At 36.2% G+C, this 17,483-nt stretch overlaps 2 protein-coding genes across 12 annotated transcripts in view; one reads left to right on the top strand and one right to left on the bottom strand.

The window, feature by feature from the left end:
• LOC109061185 (transmembrane protein 182-like) overlaps window positions 1-3,492 on the bottom strand; it is a 29,525-nt gene extending 26,033 nt beyond the window's left edge. The window contains exons 1-2 of the mRNA XM_042725628.1: window positions 3,057-3,492; window positions 2,203-2,341 (exon numbers count right to left, since the gene is read on the bottom strand). Of these exons, the coding sequence (XP_042581562.1) occupies window positions 2,203-2,341; window positions 3,057-3,206 (289 nt within the window). The 5' untranslated portion in view covers window positions 3,207-3,492. The remainder of the gene's footprint in view (window positions 1-2,202; window positions 2,342-3,056) is intronic.
• A 3,020-nt stretch (window positions 3,493-6,512) lies between these two features.
• Window positions 6,513-17,483, top strand: part of LOC109057125 (inositol polyphosphate-4-phosphatase type I A-like) — a 47,491-nt gene continuing 36,520 nt past the window's right edge. For all 11 annotated transcript variants that reach the window (XM_042725626.1, XM_042725627.1, XM_042725625.1 and 8 more), the window contains exon 1: window positions 6,513-6,665. The gene's annotated coding sequence lies outside the window, so the exon portion shown is untranslated. The remainder of the gene's footprint in view (window positions 6,666-17,483) is intronic.

Here is a 17,483-nt window from a genome sequence, read left to right as displayed (position 1 = left end):
GATTGGCATGTCACCATATTCTAATCTGTTGAGATTGAATTGGTGGGTTTTTATTAAATGTGAGCCAAAATCATCACAATTAAAAGAACCAAAGACTTAAACTACTTCAGTCTGTGTGCATTGAATTTAATACACAAGTTTCGCAATTTGAGTTGAATTACTGAAATAAATGAACTTTTCCATGGCATTCTAATTTATTGAGATGCACCAGTATATGAAATATCGAAGGTAACACGTATCTCCAATAACATTGTCTCACCTTATGAAGTATCCAATGAGATTGCATTTGTTTGACGTCACTAAATCTCCGCCATCTCAGCATTATTCTAATCCTGCACATTCAAGATCTTTCTTTTGTCCATGAACTTCTGATGCGAACGGACGCTTCTCACTTTCCTGGGAGATTCAGTGCTCCGAAATCGGAGAGAAGTAATGGTTCGGAGTGAAAAAGATTGTGTTGGAGAGTGACACTATGCAACGTGTATGCTCTGGAATTTTCCTGTTCAGACGATGTACATGTGAATGAGTTCCTTGGCCATTTTTTTTCCCTTTCTGTAATGTTTGTATGAGTTTTTGGAGTGAAAAAATAATGAATACTTTCTGAATGCCCTGTACAGTAGGGGGTTACAAAATTAAGCACCATTTATAGGTACCTAATGAAATAGAGTCCAAACAACTGAGATATATATTTAGTCACAACCCATTGGACTTTTGTTCTGTTTTCATCCCTCATGTGCTCTGTGTGACCTAGTTTCCCTCATTCAGGTGTGTGTCATTAATTATCTTCATTTGCTCTCTTATTTAAAGTATAGTCTGTCCTGTCTTCCTTTGTCTGGTATTGTTGATGTTATCATCTGTGTTAGACCCTATTCTTCATGTGGATTCCCATTAAAAGGACTTCTTGTTATAATCTTCATTGTGCCTTCGTCTCCCTAACAGCAGTATTGTGACATATACTGTATATACTGGGATTCAGGAGGTAATTAATTTTTTTTTAAAGGGGTCATATGATGTTGCTAAAAAGAACATTATTTTGTGTATTTGGTGTAATAAAATGTGTTTATGTGGTTTAAGGTTCAAAAAACACATTATTTTCCACATAATGTACATTATTGTTTCTCCTCCACCCACTGAAACATGATGCGCATCGTTTTTTTACAAAGCTCATCGGTCTGAAAAGCGAGGTGTGCTCTGATTGGCCAGCTATCCAGTGCGTTGTGTGTTTCCAAATGTTTCAAGAATCTGATGGAAATGTTAACATGTACTGTTATGGCGTGTCCCAGTCAGAACATCAGCCTGACAGGATAATAACAATAAAACCCATTACAAACGAGGCAGTTGTTGCATCCAGTGGGGACATAATTACTGATTATAATGACTTAACTGTCTTTTTACACTTTACGTTGCATATCGCACCGCGTAAACATAAAACCATGTCTGCATTTGTGATTGGAGAAACAACAAGCCTACTCTACTGCTCAAAACTTGCATTTGAATCATCAGTGGCAAATCCTTTACATATGTAAACCTACTTGCATACCATGAGTCAGAAGCGCCAGACTGTCCTTGCAAAGAGTGAGGAATGGCCAGCGGCTTGAGTGAGGAGCGGCCCACGGCTCGAGTGAGCGGCAGCCAGCGGCTATAACGAGGAATGGCCGGCGGATTGAACGAAGGATCGGCTGGGGTTTGCTGCAACCACATGTAACAACCCCGGGCTTGATGTATTTCCTCAGCGACCAGTACAGATCAGCTCCAGGCATGACGAAGCGGATATCGTGCTCTTTTTGAAGGCCAAACAAAGTAGTTTCACTTTCACAATGAAAAACACAGCTTCTCCATGAAATGGCGCCGGCAGCAACAGCAAGAATAAAAGGTACGCCTTCTTTCTTTGCATGAACATTTGGGCAGCGTTTTGCAAATCATCCCACACAGTGACGTAGAGATGTGGGGGCGTTTAAACAATCCGTTTTAGGGGGGCGTGGACAAGTCTTAACTTTTATAAAGAATATCTCTTTGGATTTGAGACTTCAGTCTTTGCAACTTTACAGATCTTCTTTATGCACCAAGAGCTTTTTAAAGTGGAAAAATTGAAATAGCATCATATGACCCCTTTAAGAATATAAGCACTGACTGTTTTTTTAAGATTAAAGCAATATCACTCAAGTTTCAAGTTGCATGTTAATACAGAAAGAGTTCACTTACTTATCAAAAAAGCCAGTATGCTGCCCTGCTCTCCACTTGAACCCCTATGGTAGGAACATCTCCAAAAAAGACCCTCATGGTAGAACAGAAGGGAGTTTTCAGCCTGATTGCTACTGTCTGGCTGTGCTTGAGATATATCCTAATGAATAAGAATGATAAATTAGTAAATAAGATGATAAATAAATGTTCCTTCTAAACTGATATTGTTCCAAATATATTGATCATACTGAAAATGTACCATCATGTTTGTTTTTTTGATGCTAGTGTCACTATAAGGTTTAACTAGCTTAAGAAGCAAACCTTCTTTAGTCAGCCAGCTTCTTAAGAAAGACTATGCTGGCTGACCAGCATTTTGTGTTTGTGAACAACATGGCTGTGCTGGTCCACAGCATAAAATTCATGTAAATTGAGGTAAAGTCATACAAAAATAAATATTACCTTTAACATCTAATTTCTATTGCACAGAAGGTTATTTAGATTATTAAAATGTTCTTTTACTCTACAAAAAAAAAGGGTTATTTTAAGAGCTTTTCACCAATGTTTCTTCTGTAGCATCGCTGCTAAACCTTCTCTTAAAACCTTTATTTTTAAGAGTGTAAACTGGTATTTTATTCAAAGAAGGCAAATGTTTCTTTCTCAAATGTTGTTGTTTCAGTGAAACATTTAAACTACAATACAATGCAGACTTATGATTCTGGTCCCAGGTGGATTCATTAATTCTTTGTATGTCTGATTTGTCATTAAAAACAATATATTGGTGAATTCTCTCATAATTCGTTTAAATGTATAGTTAAAGTCTAATCAAGCACATGGACAAATCTTTTTAAAACAAGGCAAATATGTCTGAGCCTTACCTTTGTGACTCTCCATAATTTGAAAAGAGCAGCATCTCCACAAGATTCAGATGCCATAAGCCAGTAATCAGACCCAAGAGATCCCAGAAGGAACACTAAGCTTAGAGCTCCAAAAAATCCAGCCAGGAACTGTAAAACTACCAGACGCATAGCTGCTGAACAACAATTTTCTCAGTCTCTCAATTTTAAATGCTCACATTAGTTGGTTTGTATTACCAACACTGTCCCGCTGGTTTGTTTATCTGTCTACATTATTTATTGTTCTTCAAATGTTCGGTTCTGTCTCTCACTGGTGTGGCCACTGTGCAATGACCAATGACAAAAAAAGGACCAGACGCCACTATTCTTAGAGTCTAGCTGTAGGGACTTATTTAAAAATAGAAGTCTGATCCAGTTCAACAAAATAAATAATATCTAATAAAAATAATCTGTTTATGTGACTTAAATTCATTTTCAATCAATAATTGTAGCACTACTGATATCAAGTTGCTCTGCCATCAGCACATTGGATTTTGTACTGGTGAGGTAACGGTATAGAAAATAGCATTTGTCATCATGTGTTGCTAGAGTCAGTATTTAGTTACCTTCTTTAATAAAAATAGATGTGTGACTGTGAAAAGTTTATTTAACTGTGAAATGGATCTACACGTCTCAAGACACCAATATTTTAATTAAATGCATTCATTCATGTTCTTGTGAAATAGGTATGCTGAAATAACTAGTATTGTCTGTTTTAAATTATATGAAAATAAACCTATAAATGCATTTAAGCATGACAGATTCTTTATCTGTCATCTCAAAGCAGTGAATTTCACTGTAAATAAATAATTAAAACAAATTGAGTGCGTTTTACAGGAAAATACTATCCCAGCCTTTCTACTTTCATGTTTGATTCAGTGTGTTAATTGCTGTTTTACTGTAATTGTTTATAAAATGTACTTGCAATTTCGGACAGTTGTTTCAGTACCAAATTGTGTGTGTGTGTGTGTGTGTGTGTGTGTGTGTGTGTGTGTGTGTGTGTGTGTGTGTGTGTGTGTGTGTGTGTGTGTGTGTGTGTGTGTGTGTGTGTGTGTGTGTGTGTGTTGATCTTTGCCAAAGCAAGAAATCATTTCTGGACAGATATTAAGTTTAGAGCACCATGCAGTTCTCAGTGTAAAGACATAACATTGAGTGCATCTACAAATATTGTTATTTATGAAGATACATATGTTAAATATGCATAATAGCAGTTTACCCTTGTTTTACACTAACAACCATGGGAATATTAATCAAATACACATTTGTAACCCTGGACCACAAAACCAGTCATAAGGGTCTTTTTTTTTTTTTTTTTTTTTTTTTTTTTTTTTTGAGATTTATACATCATCTGAAAGCTGAATAAATAAGCTTTCCATTGATGTATGGTTTGTTAGAACCTTTATTTAAATAAGAATAAATAAGCTTTCCATTGATAAAACAATATTTGGCTGAGATACAACTATTTGAAAATCTGGAATCTGAGGGTACAAAAAAAATCAAAATACTGAGAAAATTCGCCTTCAAAGTTGTCCAAATGAAGTCCTTAGCTTAGCAATGCATATTACTAATCAAAATTAAGTTTTGATACATTTACGGTAGGAAATTTACAAAATATCTTAGTATCTTAGTGATAATGACGTGACATACAGCCAAGTATGGTGACCCATACTCAGAATTTGTGCTCTGCATTTAACCATCCAAAGTGCACACATACAGCAGTGAACACACACACACCGTGAACACACACCCAGAGCAGTGGGCAGCCATTTATGCTGCGGCACCTGGGGAGCAGTTGGGGGTTCTGTGCCTTGCTCAAGGGCACCTCAGTTGTGGTATTGCCAGCCCGTCACTCAAACCCACAGCCTTAGGGTTAGGAGTTAAACTCTCTAACCACTAGGGCATGACTTCCCTAAAATATCTTCATGGAACATGATCTTTACTTAATATCCAAATGATTTTTGCCATAAAAGAAAAATCGATAATTTTGACCCATACAATGTTTATTGCTAAAAATATACCCAAGCGACTTAAGACTGGTTTTGTGGTCCAGGGTCACTTTTATGTTAAATACACATTCGCATGAATCTATGTAAATATGTGGTATGAAAACTATTATCTGTCCACCTAAGAAAAGATTCATGACCCAGTTTAGGCTATTCATAGAAATAATAGGGCTGCAGTGTTAATTTGATCTTGAGGCTATAAAGACCTTTGAGGTTCACTTCTTACTCTAAAATAACAGTCTGTTATTGAGCTTATTGTAGATGCACCTGTTATCTGAGGTGAGATTTTTAATCGACATCCTCTGATATCCATAAGTACAAATGTATCAGCTGTGTTAGCTTTCTGTATAGATTTAGCAATTCACAAATTATCTTCTTCCGGAATGTACATCATGAGTTTAATCTTATTTAGTATTATTCAATATTAATAATTTGTTGCCCAAAATAATGGATTTCTATTTCAGTTACCTCTACATTTTTGTTCCATGATTTTATGATTTTAATGTTTATATTTTTGCTAAATGTCCTATAAAACATACAGCAGGATTGTGGCAATTTACCTCATATATTGTGTCAACATGCCCCACTACTGAATGTATGAACTGTTTCTTATTCCAAATGATAAAAATAAACTGAATTTGAGAAAATAAACTGAATTTGAGAAATATTTACTGGAGTAAAAAGTATGACAACTAGCCCTAGTCTCCCTTATTTTTATAATTTATTGCCATGTTATTGTAAGAAAAAAAAAGAGACTGCTTTTGATTGTCTTAAATCGTTTTGTATTATAAAATGATTTTATAAAAAAAAATGTGAACACATTATATTTCATGGTATAACATTGTTTCCAATAAAGGGTAACCTGCATCGTGTAATATGATAAAAATGATTGGCTACTCCAAAAAGAAAGTGAAATAAAATTAAATGAAAACTGTGACGGCGACTGTTTTTTAACAACCATCCACAAGATGGCAATATAGTTCTTGAAACCCATGATCTCACATATTTTGTGAGGAATCAGATTTGTAATTGTAGATTAGAAGCATTGCACTATGAAACGAGAATCAAAACCACCAGCATAATTTGTAAACTAACCATAATAGGAGATATACTGCCTCTCTTCAAATACACCCATTACTGTCCAAATCAAATAAATGTCTCACTTAATGGTCCTGCAATTTTTCCTTAAGAAAAACTGTCGTTTAGCTTCAGTGTAATTTAACTGACTACTAGAATATAATATGCACACAAACAAATAACACAATTAAAGATATTATGTTAATAACCCTGTCACAAATATAATTAAACTAATTAAGTGCAAACCAGTATTTTATATATTTTTTTATTATTATTAGTGCATTGTCTTGTATAAAAAAATATTTTGTGTTTGTGTCTGCACGTGTAGTTGCGCAGAGAGCGCGTGGGAAAGGCGGGGCCGAGCAGGTTGGCGTCACGCATAAGGGCGGGGCCACACTATGCAGCAGCGCAAAGAAGAGCGAGAAGCAGCGCGCTGGATTTTGGCAACACAGCTCGCATGCATCACAACTCTTCCGATGGCAATATGGATTGACACAGCGCCCACTGAGATGTGAGTACATTTGATTTGTGAAACACTCGGAACAGTCGGTCTCGAGGCTCTTTGTTGGTTACGCAACCAGAGAAATAATCATAAAGTAGCCTAATCTGTGTTGTTTGTATGCTATGTAGTGCGCAGGGAGGCGAACTGGAGATAAGTTACATTTGTAAGCTGTTTGTATGACTTGGCTGCGATACCATTTAATAATCGCGTTCGGAATTTTATGTAAAATAATCGCCAGACACTGCCTGCCAAATCGAAAGCTACTAATGTTTCTTTGGGGGAAACACTGAAACGTCTTTCACAGGCAGAGGGTGAAAGTATGTAACGTATGCATGCAGTGTGACCTGAAAGGCCAGTGTTTGCTGATCTCACGTTTAAATTGTACCATGACAGTGAAACAGCGCCATTCTGAGCTGTCCATGATTTGACTTAATCCCAGTGCATCTATAATTGCCTAACAAACTTGAGAACATTCATAATATATGTCATTGTTTATTTGGATGTTTAATGTCTTGACCCTTTAATATCCAAATTGTGTTCTAGGAAGATGACAATGTACTTTATTTATACTCTAAAATATGTTTGCGTATGATTAAATCAGTTTATTTATAATTTAATAGTTATTTTCCATGGTGTTTTAGTAATTTCTAATTATATTTTTAATGGGTATTTTATTCGTAACTGTAACAACATCCAGATAATTATACATTAGTAATCTGTAAACTTTATGCCAAAAATAAAAGAAAGAAATATTGCAGTGATTACTTGGCCAAACATGTCCTTGCTATGTTATTGACTCTTGAATAACACTCTGCAGAGTTTTGAACCTACAGCATTTTTTGGCGACCAGCTCATTTTTAACAGTGCTGCAATACCCATATCAACTATTTTTCTGAAGATAACTCCAAAGAGAAATGTTGATGCAATGGAGTGCAATGGCTAATATCTGTTTGTTTACAGGCAAATGTTTTTTTTTTGTTTTGTTTTTTTTTCATTTGGTAGCATGTTCTGCATATTTGTTGAATTAAAGTGAGACTTGTTTTTTTTAAAAGTGAGATTTATATTTAAAGTTCACATAATAATTGGCTCTTTAGAAAATCTGATTAGTTTTGCCTGATAACCAGAAATTCCTTCCATAAACAAAGTCCTAATAGGTTTGGACTGGTTTGCTCCTGGTTGGAGTTTGATGTTTCATGAAGCTGGCAGGCTGTTGCATAAGTACAGTTCAAATGCAGTGTGCTTGATCATACTTCGTTTGGGGATTTCTTGTAGTTTCACTCAGCTGTGAGGAAAACATGGGCAATGTGCAGGCATCACACAGCAGCGTTAAGTGGCGTTTTACATTAAGACTTCATGACTGTACAGGCCAGGCCCTTGTTTAATTTCTCAAAATATGATGTGTATTCTGTGAACTTGCCGATCATCCAAAACAATGTTGTGATAAGGCTAAATGCACTCATCCGATCAGGGGTGCATTTAACAAAACCTTTGTTAGTTAACTATGGTTATTAATTCTATTGAACTCTATTGGAAACAATGGAACTTGCGACCATATTTGCTTTTGGAAAACACACCAAGGTTGTGACTGTATCCTTATACTTTATTGTTTTTTTTTATCTTTAGATTCAGTGACGGTGTGAATGCTAAGCAAACAAGAAATAAACATTATGGCTGAAAATGATAAGTCGACATTATCAACAATCTCGACAATAAAAATGGTCAACAAACTTTTTGTTGTTGAGTAGCCATTTGATATCATATGACCTAATAAATGTAAGAGCCTGCAATAATGTGGTTTGACCAGTGTGGTGCTGTAGAGCAAGACTGTAATTCAGCCCTCTTGGATGCAATTCAGAAGACACAGCGCTTCAGAGCAAATGCAAACAGAGTTTGGATGAATATGTAAATATATGACGCACGCTTTCCTCTCAATCACAAAATAAACACAACAAAAACTGACAGCGGTGAGAAAGCAGCAGTTAAGAATGCATCTGATTACAGCGATGTGGATGTTTGTACGAGCTCAGCAGTTCGGTACTCCAGTAAAGTCACGTTTATTTATATAGCACTTTATGCAATAGATAGGCTTAAATCAAAACCAGAGTTCGTGTCACTTTTAGTTAGAATTACAACTTGATTTTCTGTTATAAAGCAGCTCTCCAGTATGGAGCTAGCTAATGATATAATCTTTCTATTAGTGGGAGAAAAAATATTTCATTAAAGTGATAGTTTGGTTTGCAGAGATCAAATCTTGATCTAGCTCAGGACTGTTTTGATTATCATGACCCTATAAGGTATTTTAAGAGAGATTATGTTATGAATAATCTCAAAAATAAAAATAAAACATCTTATCTTTGTTTTGTTTCTTATCCATGTGACTTACAAAAGGAGATGTTAGGCAGAATGATGTGTCATTCAGTTACTTTTTCATATAGCCTAGCTAATTAAATGGTAAATGAGAGAGTTTCTCTGTCATCTCATTTTGTGTGCGAAATATATTTATTTGTATAAATTGTATAATAATTGTAATTACGTAATATGATTAAGTGACTAGCTTCATTTATTTGTTAGACTATGTATAACTCAATATTTTAACTAATTTTGGTCCAGACCAAAAGAACCAAGAAAACCGAACTACCTGCTTAGATGGCTGATAAAAATGATCTTACCCTCTTTATCAGCATTGACTCAACTCAGGTCACATGTAGCTCTGTTGTGATCAGTGTCATGTCACAGCCTGTTACAGTCAGTCATGTCTGTCAGATATAGTCAGATATAACACTTTCCTCTGGCGGTGTGAGCTGTTTGATCATTCCCCTTCACTACCACTAAGGCACCTTCAAAAGATTTACAGACTGAGAATTTCAATCAGAGACATGTTATTCTCTTAAAGATTGCCAGCATCCTCAAGAGATGCTGCAGCCCTGTGCCAGGTTTTCAGAGTTTATATTTTTTCCTTATGGCTCATAGTAGAGACCATTAGGCCCAGCCTGGGAAGCACTTTGCCACTGAGGCTATGTAAATTGTGGGGGGAAAAAATCATGAATCTAGTTGAAATAATATTTTGAGGAGTTTTCTTTTTGTTAATCTTTAAACTGGTAACATTTTATTCTAAGCTTCTGTTGCATGCTGAACACCAAGGGGCTCATGCTGAGCTGAGATGCATGATGGGATACATGCTGTGGTTCACATGGAATCAAATTAGGATCTGTCTTCGTGTAATATCTGTAATGACTCAGCTTCTTCAACTCTGCCTGCAGGCTGGGAGCAGATCAGAACCGATCTGTGGAGCATTTGTTGTTGAACTTATGCCGTGGAGCTTCCCAAGACTTGCCTACTAGTTATGCAACACAGGCCTGCATTATTGATATTTCTTTGGATATAAGATATTGTGGAACTATTTCTGCCCTGGAAAAGCACTTGTATGATTGTAAACGTGACGGTGTGGAAAGGTCCTCTACCATATGCTATATTGAGGCAAGGATGTTATGTAATTGTGGTCCAGATGCGGACCATTTCCATGACATGTTCCGTTCTCCAGTCATGTGCATGCATGATGGAGTCTTGAAAGCAATTTGGGATGAATATAATAAATGTGAAACTCTTACCAGAAACAGCTGCTCTGTTTTGTAATGACCACTAATATACTATTTTAGGATACTAGCTAATTAGTGCAAATACATAAAATGATTTTGTAATTGTATTAAATGTTAAACTCTGAATATGGATAAAAACGAGGCCATATGCTCCAGTAGCTCATGTACCTTTTATAGCTTTGTAAAAATGTGACATTCTGGCTTAACAACCCACCAAGCATGCCTTAATACCATAAATTAGGGATGACAGAACAAGTAGTTGGTGAATTGCCCTAATGATTAGTTGTTGGTTTTGTTTTTGTTTTGTTTTTTTGTTGTTGTTGTCGTGTTTTGTTTTTTTGTCTTAAGGAAACACTCTATTATTAGGGTGGTCAAACTTTGGTTTCTTAGGGTGCATTTACTTACGACTTGTTCTTGTGTTTAAAAACAGCTGGATGGAGTACAATGGAAAAGATAAGAATGTCGTTAAAGTGGAACAACTTTTAACTTCACAAGTAGTAGTCAAAATGTAATGCTACTTAAATCATTGGCACAAAAATAATCAAAATTAAACACGGACAGTAGAGACATTTTAAAATCATATATATGTGTGTGTGACTGTGTATATAACACACACACACACACATAGATAAGACCCACGCCTACTAGAAATCAATGTAGACATGGATTTTCTAATACATTTTTTTGTGTGTGTAATTGTAATCAGTAAGCACAGAACTGCGGAGAAAACACTGAAATATAATGTATGTGCATGCATTGCTCGTGTGAAATTATGCAAGAATGCAAGTGGTTCCTGATTACATATTCCTTTTTGGCCTTAAGTAATTTCCTAGTGCTTTCCTAAGAGGTTTAGACAGTTTTAGGATGGTTGCTATTCTTTTTCTTCTCTACAGTTTTGTTGTTGTTGATGTTGTTTTAATACATTACAAATGGCACTGATTATGTTCATTTACTCTGAAGACCCCACAAAACATAAAATGGCTAAATACAGTAATGTTTGCTAGTTTGATACCAGAATAGAGTCATGGCACCTAGCAATCTCTGCATTTCTCTCTTCCCCATGTGCTTCTGTGAAATAGGAGCTCAATACCTGACTAGCATCTGTGCATCAGTGGAGAGCTAAGTCATTTCCTGCTGACCTTCAGAATCGTCCTCCTTGTTAGTCATAGTGAAGCATGCTGAACAAGTGTACTAGATTCAGTGATTGGTACCACAACTCATGCATATGCATATAAAATTTTATTTTCATTAGAGAGTATTCCATAGGTCAGGTTCTAGTAAAAGATTTGTAGTCACAAGCTCATTTTGGCATTCAGTATAGAATAAAAGTCATTGCATCATAGCCCAGAATAGAGAATGTGATCATCCAAGTTGAGTACCTTGATTCATTTTTATCTACTTCCTCATAGTAGTGCTTCTGTTGCAAGTGACAAACCACTTCCCTTAAGACCTGCAAAACATCCTGGTTCAGCTGCACTTACTTGCACATATGCATTTCCACTGCCCACTTCTTGTTAACCCATTTCTTGGTAAACACTTCATCTGTTTTAAAGGATTCTTTAGTTGCAATGTTTTGTACTTGCTAATTCTTTAGTGGGCAGTTGTGGTCTAATGGTTAGAGAGTCGTAACCCCGAAGGTTGCGGGTTCAAGTCTCAGGTCCAGCAGGGATTGTCGGTGGGGGAGTGAATAAACAGTGCTCTCTGCCACCCCCAATACCACGACCCTTGAGCAAGGCACGGAACCCCCAACTGCTCCGCAGGTGCTGCAATATGGCTGCCCACCGCTCCGGGTGTGTGTTCACGGTGTGAGTGTGTTCACTATTGGGTGTGTGCACTTGGATGGGTTAAATGCAGAGCACAAATTCCGAGTATGGGTCAACATACTTGGCCACACGTAACTTCACTTTTCTTTAATGGTTTCTTTCAGATAACATAATTGAACTTTTACAGTTGACTTTAAACAAAATCTCAAGCTTTTTTCTTGCATGTAATTAAAGAGTGGGGAAATTCCCTCTTCATTCCCTTTACATTCCACTAAGTGTGTCATCCAAATGAATTGCGGAACCCAAAACATGCACTTTGTTTTGCTTTGTTTACTTTTCTTAAAAAGAAACCTCTTAGGCACCAATAGCCTAGTGAGCATTGCCCCGACATATAATGCCATTGCGTTACGGGCATCCTGAGTTCGAATCAAGGCTTGAAGACCTTTCCAGATCCCACCACCCTCTCTCTCCCACTGCTCCTTTCCCCACTGCATTGTTAACAGCACAACCATTGGAAGAAGTTACTGCCACCAGACTGCTCACTCAATCTAAGAGAACGTAAATATCACTTATCCAAACTTCTTCCAGAGATCTTGGCATTGTTGTATATTATCAGTATATGATTTTCTAATTTATATTAGATGTTATATAGCTGATTGCTGTTGATAACAAAAAATCTTTCACGTATTTGTTTGATGCATAATAATGTTCTTCACCAATTTATCTTTCCAGATAACTTAGCTCTGACATAGCAACACCCAACATAATCACTTGCATTTGATCCATCTTATGCACTTTATTCCATTTTTCATTTAATAACAATATTCTATATTTCGTATAATAACAATTATACAGTTCTACTACAGTTTGTTGTTGAAATATGAACAATTAAACAGTGCCTGTGATAAAAAAAAAATTAAAATTGTTTTCATGACAGATTTATTCAAAATACATTAAGACATTACTAATAGGTTAAGTAAAATATATTGAATAAGTTATATGGCATATTTAGCAAAAAAATAAATAAAAATTGAGTTAAATATTGAGCAATGGACATTGAATGACTCCTGAGGTGAATGTAATGGATGTTGCATGACTTTTTTTTTTTTTTTTTTTTTTGACAGTTTTGACTAAAATATTTAAGATTAGCTATAGCAGTCCTTTAAAATGAAGGTTGATTAAAATTGATATTGTCCACTCGACCCAAAGTTTTTCAATTTTAGATTCTATTTTATACAGCTTTATTTAAACTAATAAAAACATATTTTAATAGTTTTATTATTAGTTAAAAATAACAAAACTGCTAAAAATCTGGAAAAAACTATGCACTTTATGGCATAATGAGTTACATGAAATTACTGAATATGCTGACAAGCCTAACCTAGTCTCTGTTGCTTGTGATTATTTATTTGTTTCCTATGGCTGGGACTGTAAGGATACCAAAATCTTAATAGGTTCCATGTAACTGTTAATTATACATGCAAAATAATAAATAAAATAAGTAAAAAATAAAACAAACAAATGAAGACAAAAATAAGGCTTTGTATTTGTGTGTTTATGAGCTCATGCAGGGGGAAAGATGGCTGTTGCTCATTTTCATCTCAAAGGGTAACATCTGTGGTTGTCCTCTAAAGAAATTATCCAAGCTCCAATTGGATGAACAGACCATCTAAAAGGAGGGGTGGTCTTTTTTTTTGTTCCTGAGCACAAAAACGCATACACGCTTGCACAAGGGGTCTCTCTCTCTCTCTCTCTCTCTCTCCCCCCCCCCCCCCCCCCCCCCCCCCCTCACTCTCTCTCTCTCTCTCTATGCCTCTCTCTCTCTCTATGCCTCTCTTTTTCTTCCTAATTATCTTTCCATCACACACAATTTTCAGTGCAGTGTTTGCTACTCCAACTCGTAGATCAGTGTCTCCCTTTAATTCAAGTGAGGCCATCTGGAGATTTTACATACCGGAAGTTTCTCAGGACGTCACTCTGACAGAAAACATTAGGAGAGGACTATTATTACCCCATAAACTGTTCTCAATGTTTTGTTTTGTTTTGTTTTTCCTTCCCCTGGCTCTCAGACTTCCTCCACTACCCTAGATACTTAAACACACTGGTTTATTTTGAAAATATGCTCTAAAGCTTAAGGCAAATAATGTGTTGAATAAGGGAGCTATTCATCTGGACACTAGAAAATTCCACATGCTTTCTTCATATCTTATACGCATATTCAAGTCTTATCTACACATCTCATCCACAAAGATTATGACAGCAGTCGAAAACAAAATGAAGGAGTCTAAACGATCAACAAGGTGATTTGATGGAAAAATCCATCAGTCGCTGGACTGCTAATAAACAGTGCAAGATTGTGAGTGTGCTTGCTTAGCATTGTATCTTATTGCATAATCTAACCCTAACAGCTGATAATAAATACAAATATTATAAATTTATATTACTTTGTCAAAAAATTAAATAAAATCAGAGTAAATTTCTAAAGTTAAATTAGGTAGCATTATTACAATGTACAGAAGAATGATGTAATTTGAAATTACATTTTATTTTATTATTATATTGTTATCATGAAGTAAATTATTGTAAAACTTATAACAAGAGGAGGAGCCATCAGTTACAGCTGTTGTTCAATTCCAACATGGGGAAAACACTCTCTTTAGAGAGATTATGCTCTTGAAGTTTACATTTGTGACATAATCCATCCCTTTAAGTTAATGCTAAATGATGGCAATATGATATAAATCTTAAAATTGTAGAAGTCCACGATTAAATATCTAATAACCCTACCTGTAGTACCCTATATTGGATAAATATGAATTGTGAATATCAGCCAATCAACGATATGGTGCCAAAATGTTTATCCATATGTAAAAGATTACATATGAAGTGTTTTCGTATGTAAAAGACTGTTTATTCAATTACTAGGAATTTGCTTGTTTATGAAAAGCTGGATAAGACTGGGTTGTTTTTGGGTTTGACAGATATTATAGTGGTATATTTAGTGAACTGGTCCATTGTTGAACATTTTAAATCGAAAGGATGGTTTGGAGTTGTCAGCGCTTGAGAGAGGGTAAAAATGACAGTTTAACACTGTAGAAAGTTTTACCTGAGTGTGCGTGTGGGAGGAAGTGATGCAGCTGTAAATGAGAGGTGTGTGGGAAGAGGAAAGGAGACGTTGATGTGTTATAGAGATGATCAGCTTGAGCTTGGTTTGTTAACTCTCTCTGTGTGGGAAGTTTAACTAGAGTACAGAGGAACATCTGAGGGGGTTTCAGGCCACTCACCTGCTTAACTGCTTAATGACATTATACTGTATGTTTGTATGTGTGTATGAGAGAGAGAGAGTGAGTGTAAGAGGAGAAGGGCTATGGGTTCGAGGTTTGGCAGTCAGACAGAAAGTGAAAACTGGGAAACTAGGTTTGCCCTACAGTCTCCAGTCTCTGCTCTCCTCCTGACTCGGTGCCTGTGGGAAAAAGAGTCATCTAAAAACAAACACACTCATTTTTTAATCACTATTTCTTTTTCTTTTTCTGTCTCCCTCGTGGATATTTGAAAAGATTGGAGTTTGTTTTGACCATGCTTATCTCTGAAGAAAAATAACTCTGAATTTTATGCAGCAGGGTTAAAATGTAAGGTGCCTTTGGTGTCATTAGGGCTGCACTGATAATCACAATTATTTTGATTAAAATTATAATCACAATTATTAATAACAATTATTCTATCCTGCTGAAAAAAAAACTGCTATAACCACCCTAAACATAGATGGTTTAAGCTGGTCTCCCATCTTGGTCAAGCTGGTTTTAGCTGGTTGTTCCAGCTGCTCTCCCAGCCTGACCAGCTAAGGAAGTGGTCAGAACCCCTCTAAAACCAGCCTTCTGACCAGCTTTGGCCAACTAAATTCAGACAACCAGCTTAGGCTTGTTTTAGCATTTTTTTTATTTATTTTTATTTTTTTTAATTCAGCAGGGAAATGCAATAACATTTCATGTGTCCTTTAACCAACCTCCACTGACTATACACTGACTTCATTTAACCAACTATGATAATACAAAACTCATGGTTTTGGTTTGTGTTTTGTCATCTGTAATCACATTACATTTTCTAAAGTGTCAATTTGTTCGCAAATGGGAAAAAGCCACTCAGATCGCACAGTAAATTTGCTCAAAGATAATTAATACACACTGACAACCAACATTACCATGCCATTTTCAACACAAAAACTGGTAAAAACTTTCGAAACTCTTAATATAAATTCCAACAATTCCAATTTATGTACATTTTTCCCCATTGTATTGTCACAGGTAGGAAAAGCTCATTTATTCCTCAAACAAAATATATCCATTATTGAAACTCAGTGAAAGTTTGATCATGGCACATTTGGTGACACAAACGGTACAAATGGCTTGTGAAAAAAAAAAAACATTGTCTATATGACACTTTCATGTAAGCAGAATATCGCTGTGGAGAGATCACTAAACTCGTATGTTTTCATATCATCAACATCATCATCAGCGCTTGTTCCGCCATCAGTGAGCGCACACAGGGTTGCCAGATTGTATAAATTAAATAAAACACCGGGCAGAAAGTGTATCCTTAAAGGAGAAAAGCTCTGTTTTGGGGCTTAAAGCTCTTTACATCTGGCAACCACAAGCATGAACGCTAGTGAAGACTTGTTAGCAATGCAAGATAACGCAAATGGCAAATTAAAAACACGTTTCAGGATAAATAACGAGCCGGCCAATATCGTGACGATTAGTTTTAATTAATCGAGAGAGGTGGATTTCGTTATCGAGTAGGGCTGGGGGATAAAACGATTACGATATGTATCGCGATAGACGTGTAATCGATATCAATAAAAAATGCGTTCGATAAAACATTCGATATGTTTTTTTTTTTCTTCGGCAGAAGAAACCAGAGGTTGCGAAGCAAGTTTTGTTGCATGAACAAAGGCACTCGCTCTCTGGTAACCTAGCAACGTAGGGAGTGACACGCTACCAGCCAATCATGCAACAGTTTGGTTGCGCCATATTGTTGTCTCGTGTTGGATTCTTCAGTAACAGAACCGGCGTGGAGTGATAAGTGGAAAGCCTTATTTGTTCAGTGAGGGATGTAGATAAGATGACTGACTGCTGCGCCAATTCTGATGTTACTGAGAGAACGAGCAGAGAGAGAGAGAGAGCCCCTCCTCTGGCCTCATGCGCGCACTCTCACAGTCTTCAAACTGTCTTGCTCTCCCTCCCTCCCTCCCTCTCGCATATTAATCAAAATTGATATTACCATCAAAATCAATTGAGAATTGACACGATGATAGGTCAGAAGGCCGAAGTTTCACGTGAAGCATTCAGAGATTTTTTTTCCCTGAATTACAGCTGGGTGTGAATTGTACTAAAATAACATTGCCTTATCTTCTCTGAAAAGCGTTCAGCATTTCAGTTGACATAAACGAACAAAACCTATCCAGTGATGAA

Source organism: Cyprinus carpio, chromosome B6 (assembly GCF_018340385.1).
Source record: "Cyprinus carpio isolate SPL01 chromosome B6, ASM1834038v1, whole genome shotgun sequence".
NCBI lineage: Eukaryota > Metazoa > Chordata > Actinopteri > Cypriniformes > Cyprinidae > Cyprinus > Cyprinus carpio.
This window is presented reverse-complemented; position numbering and strand designations above follow the sequence as displayed.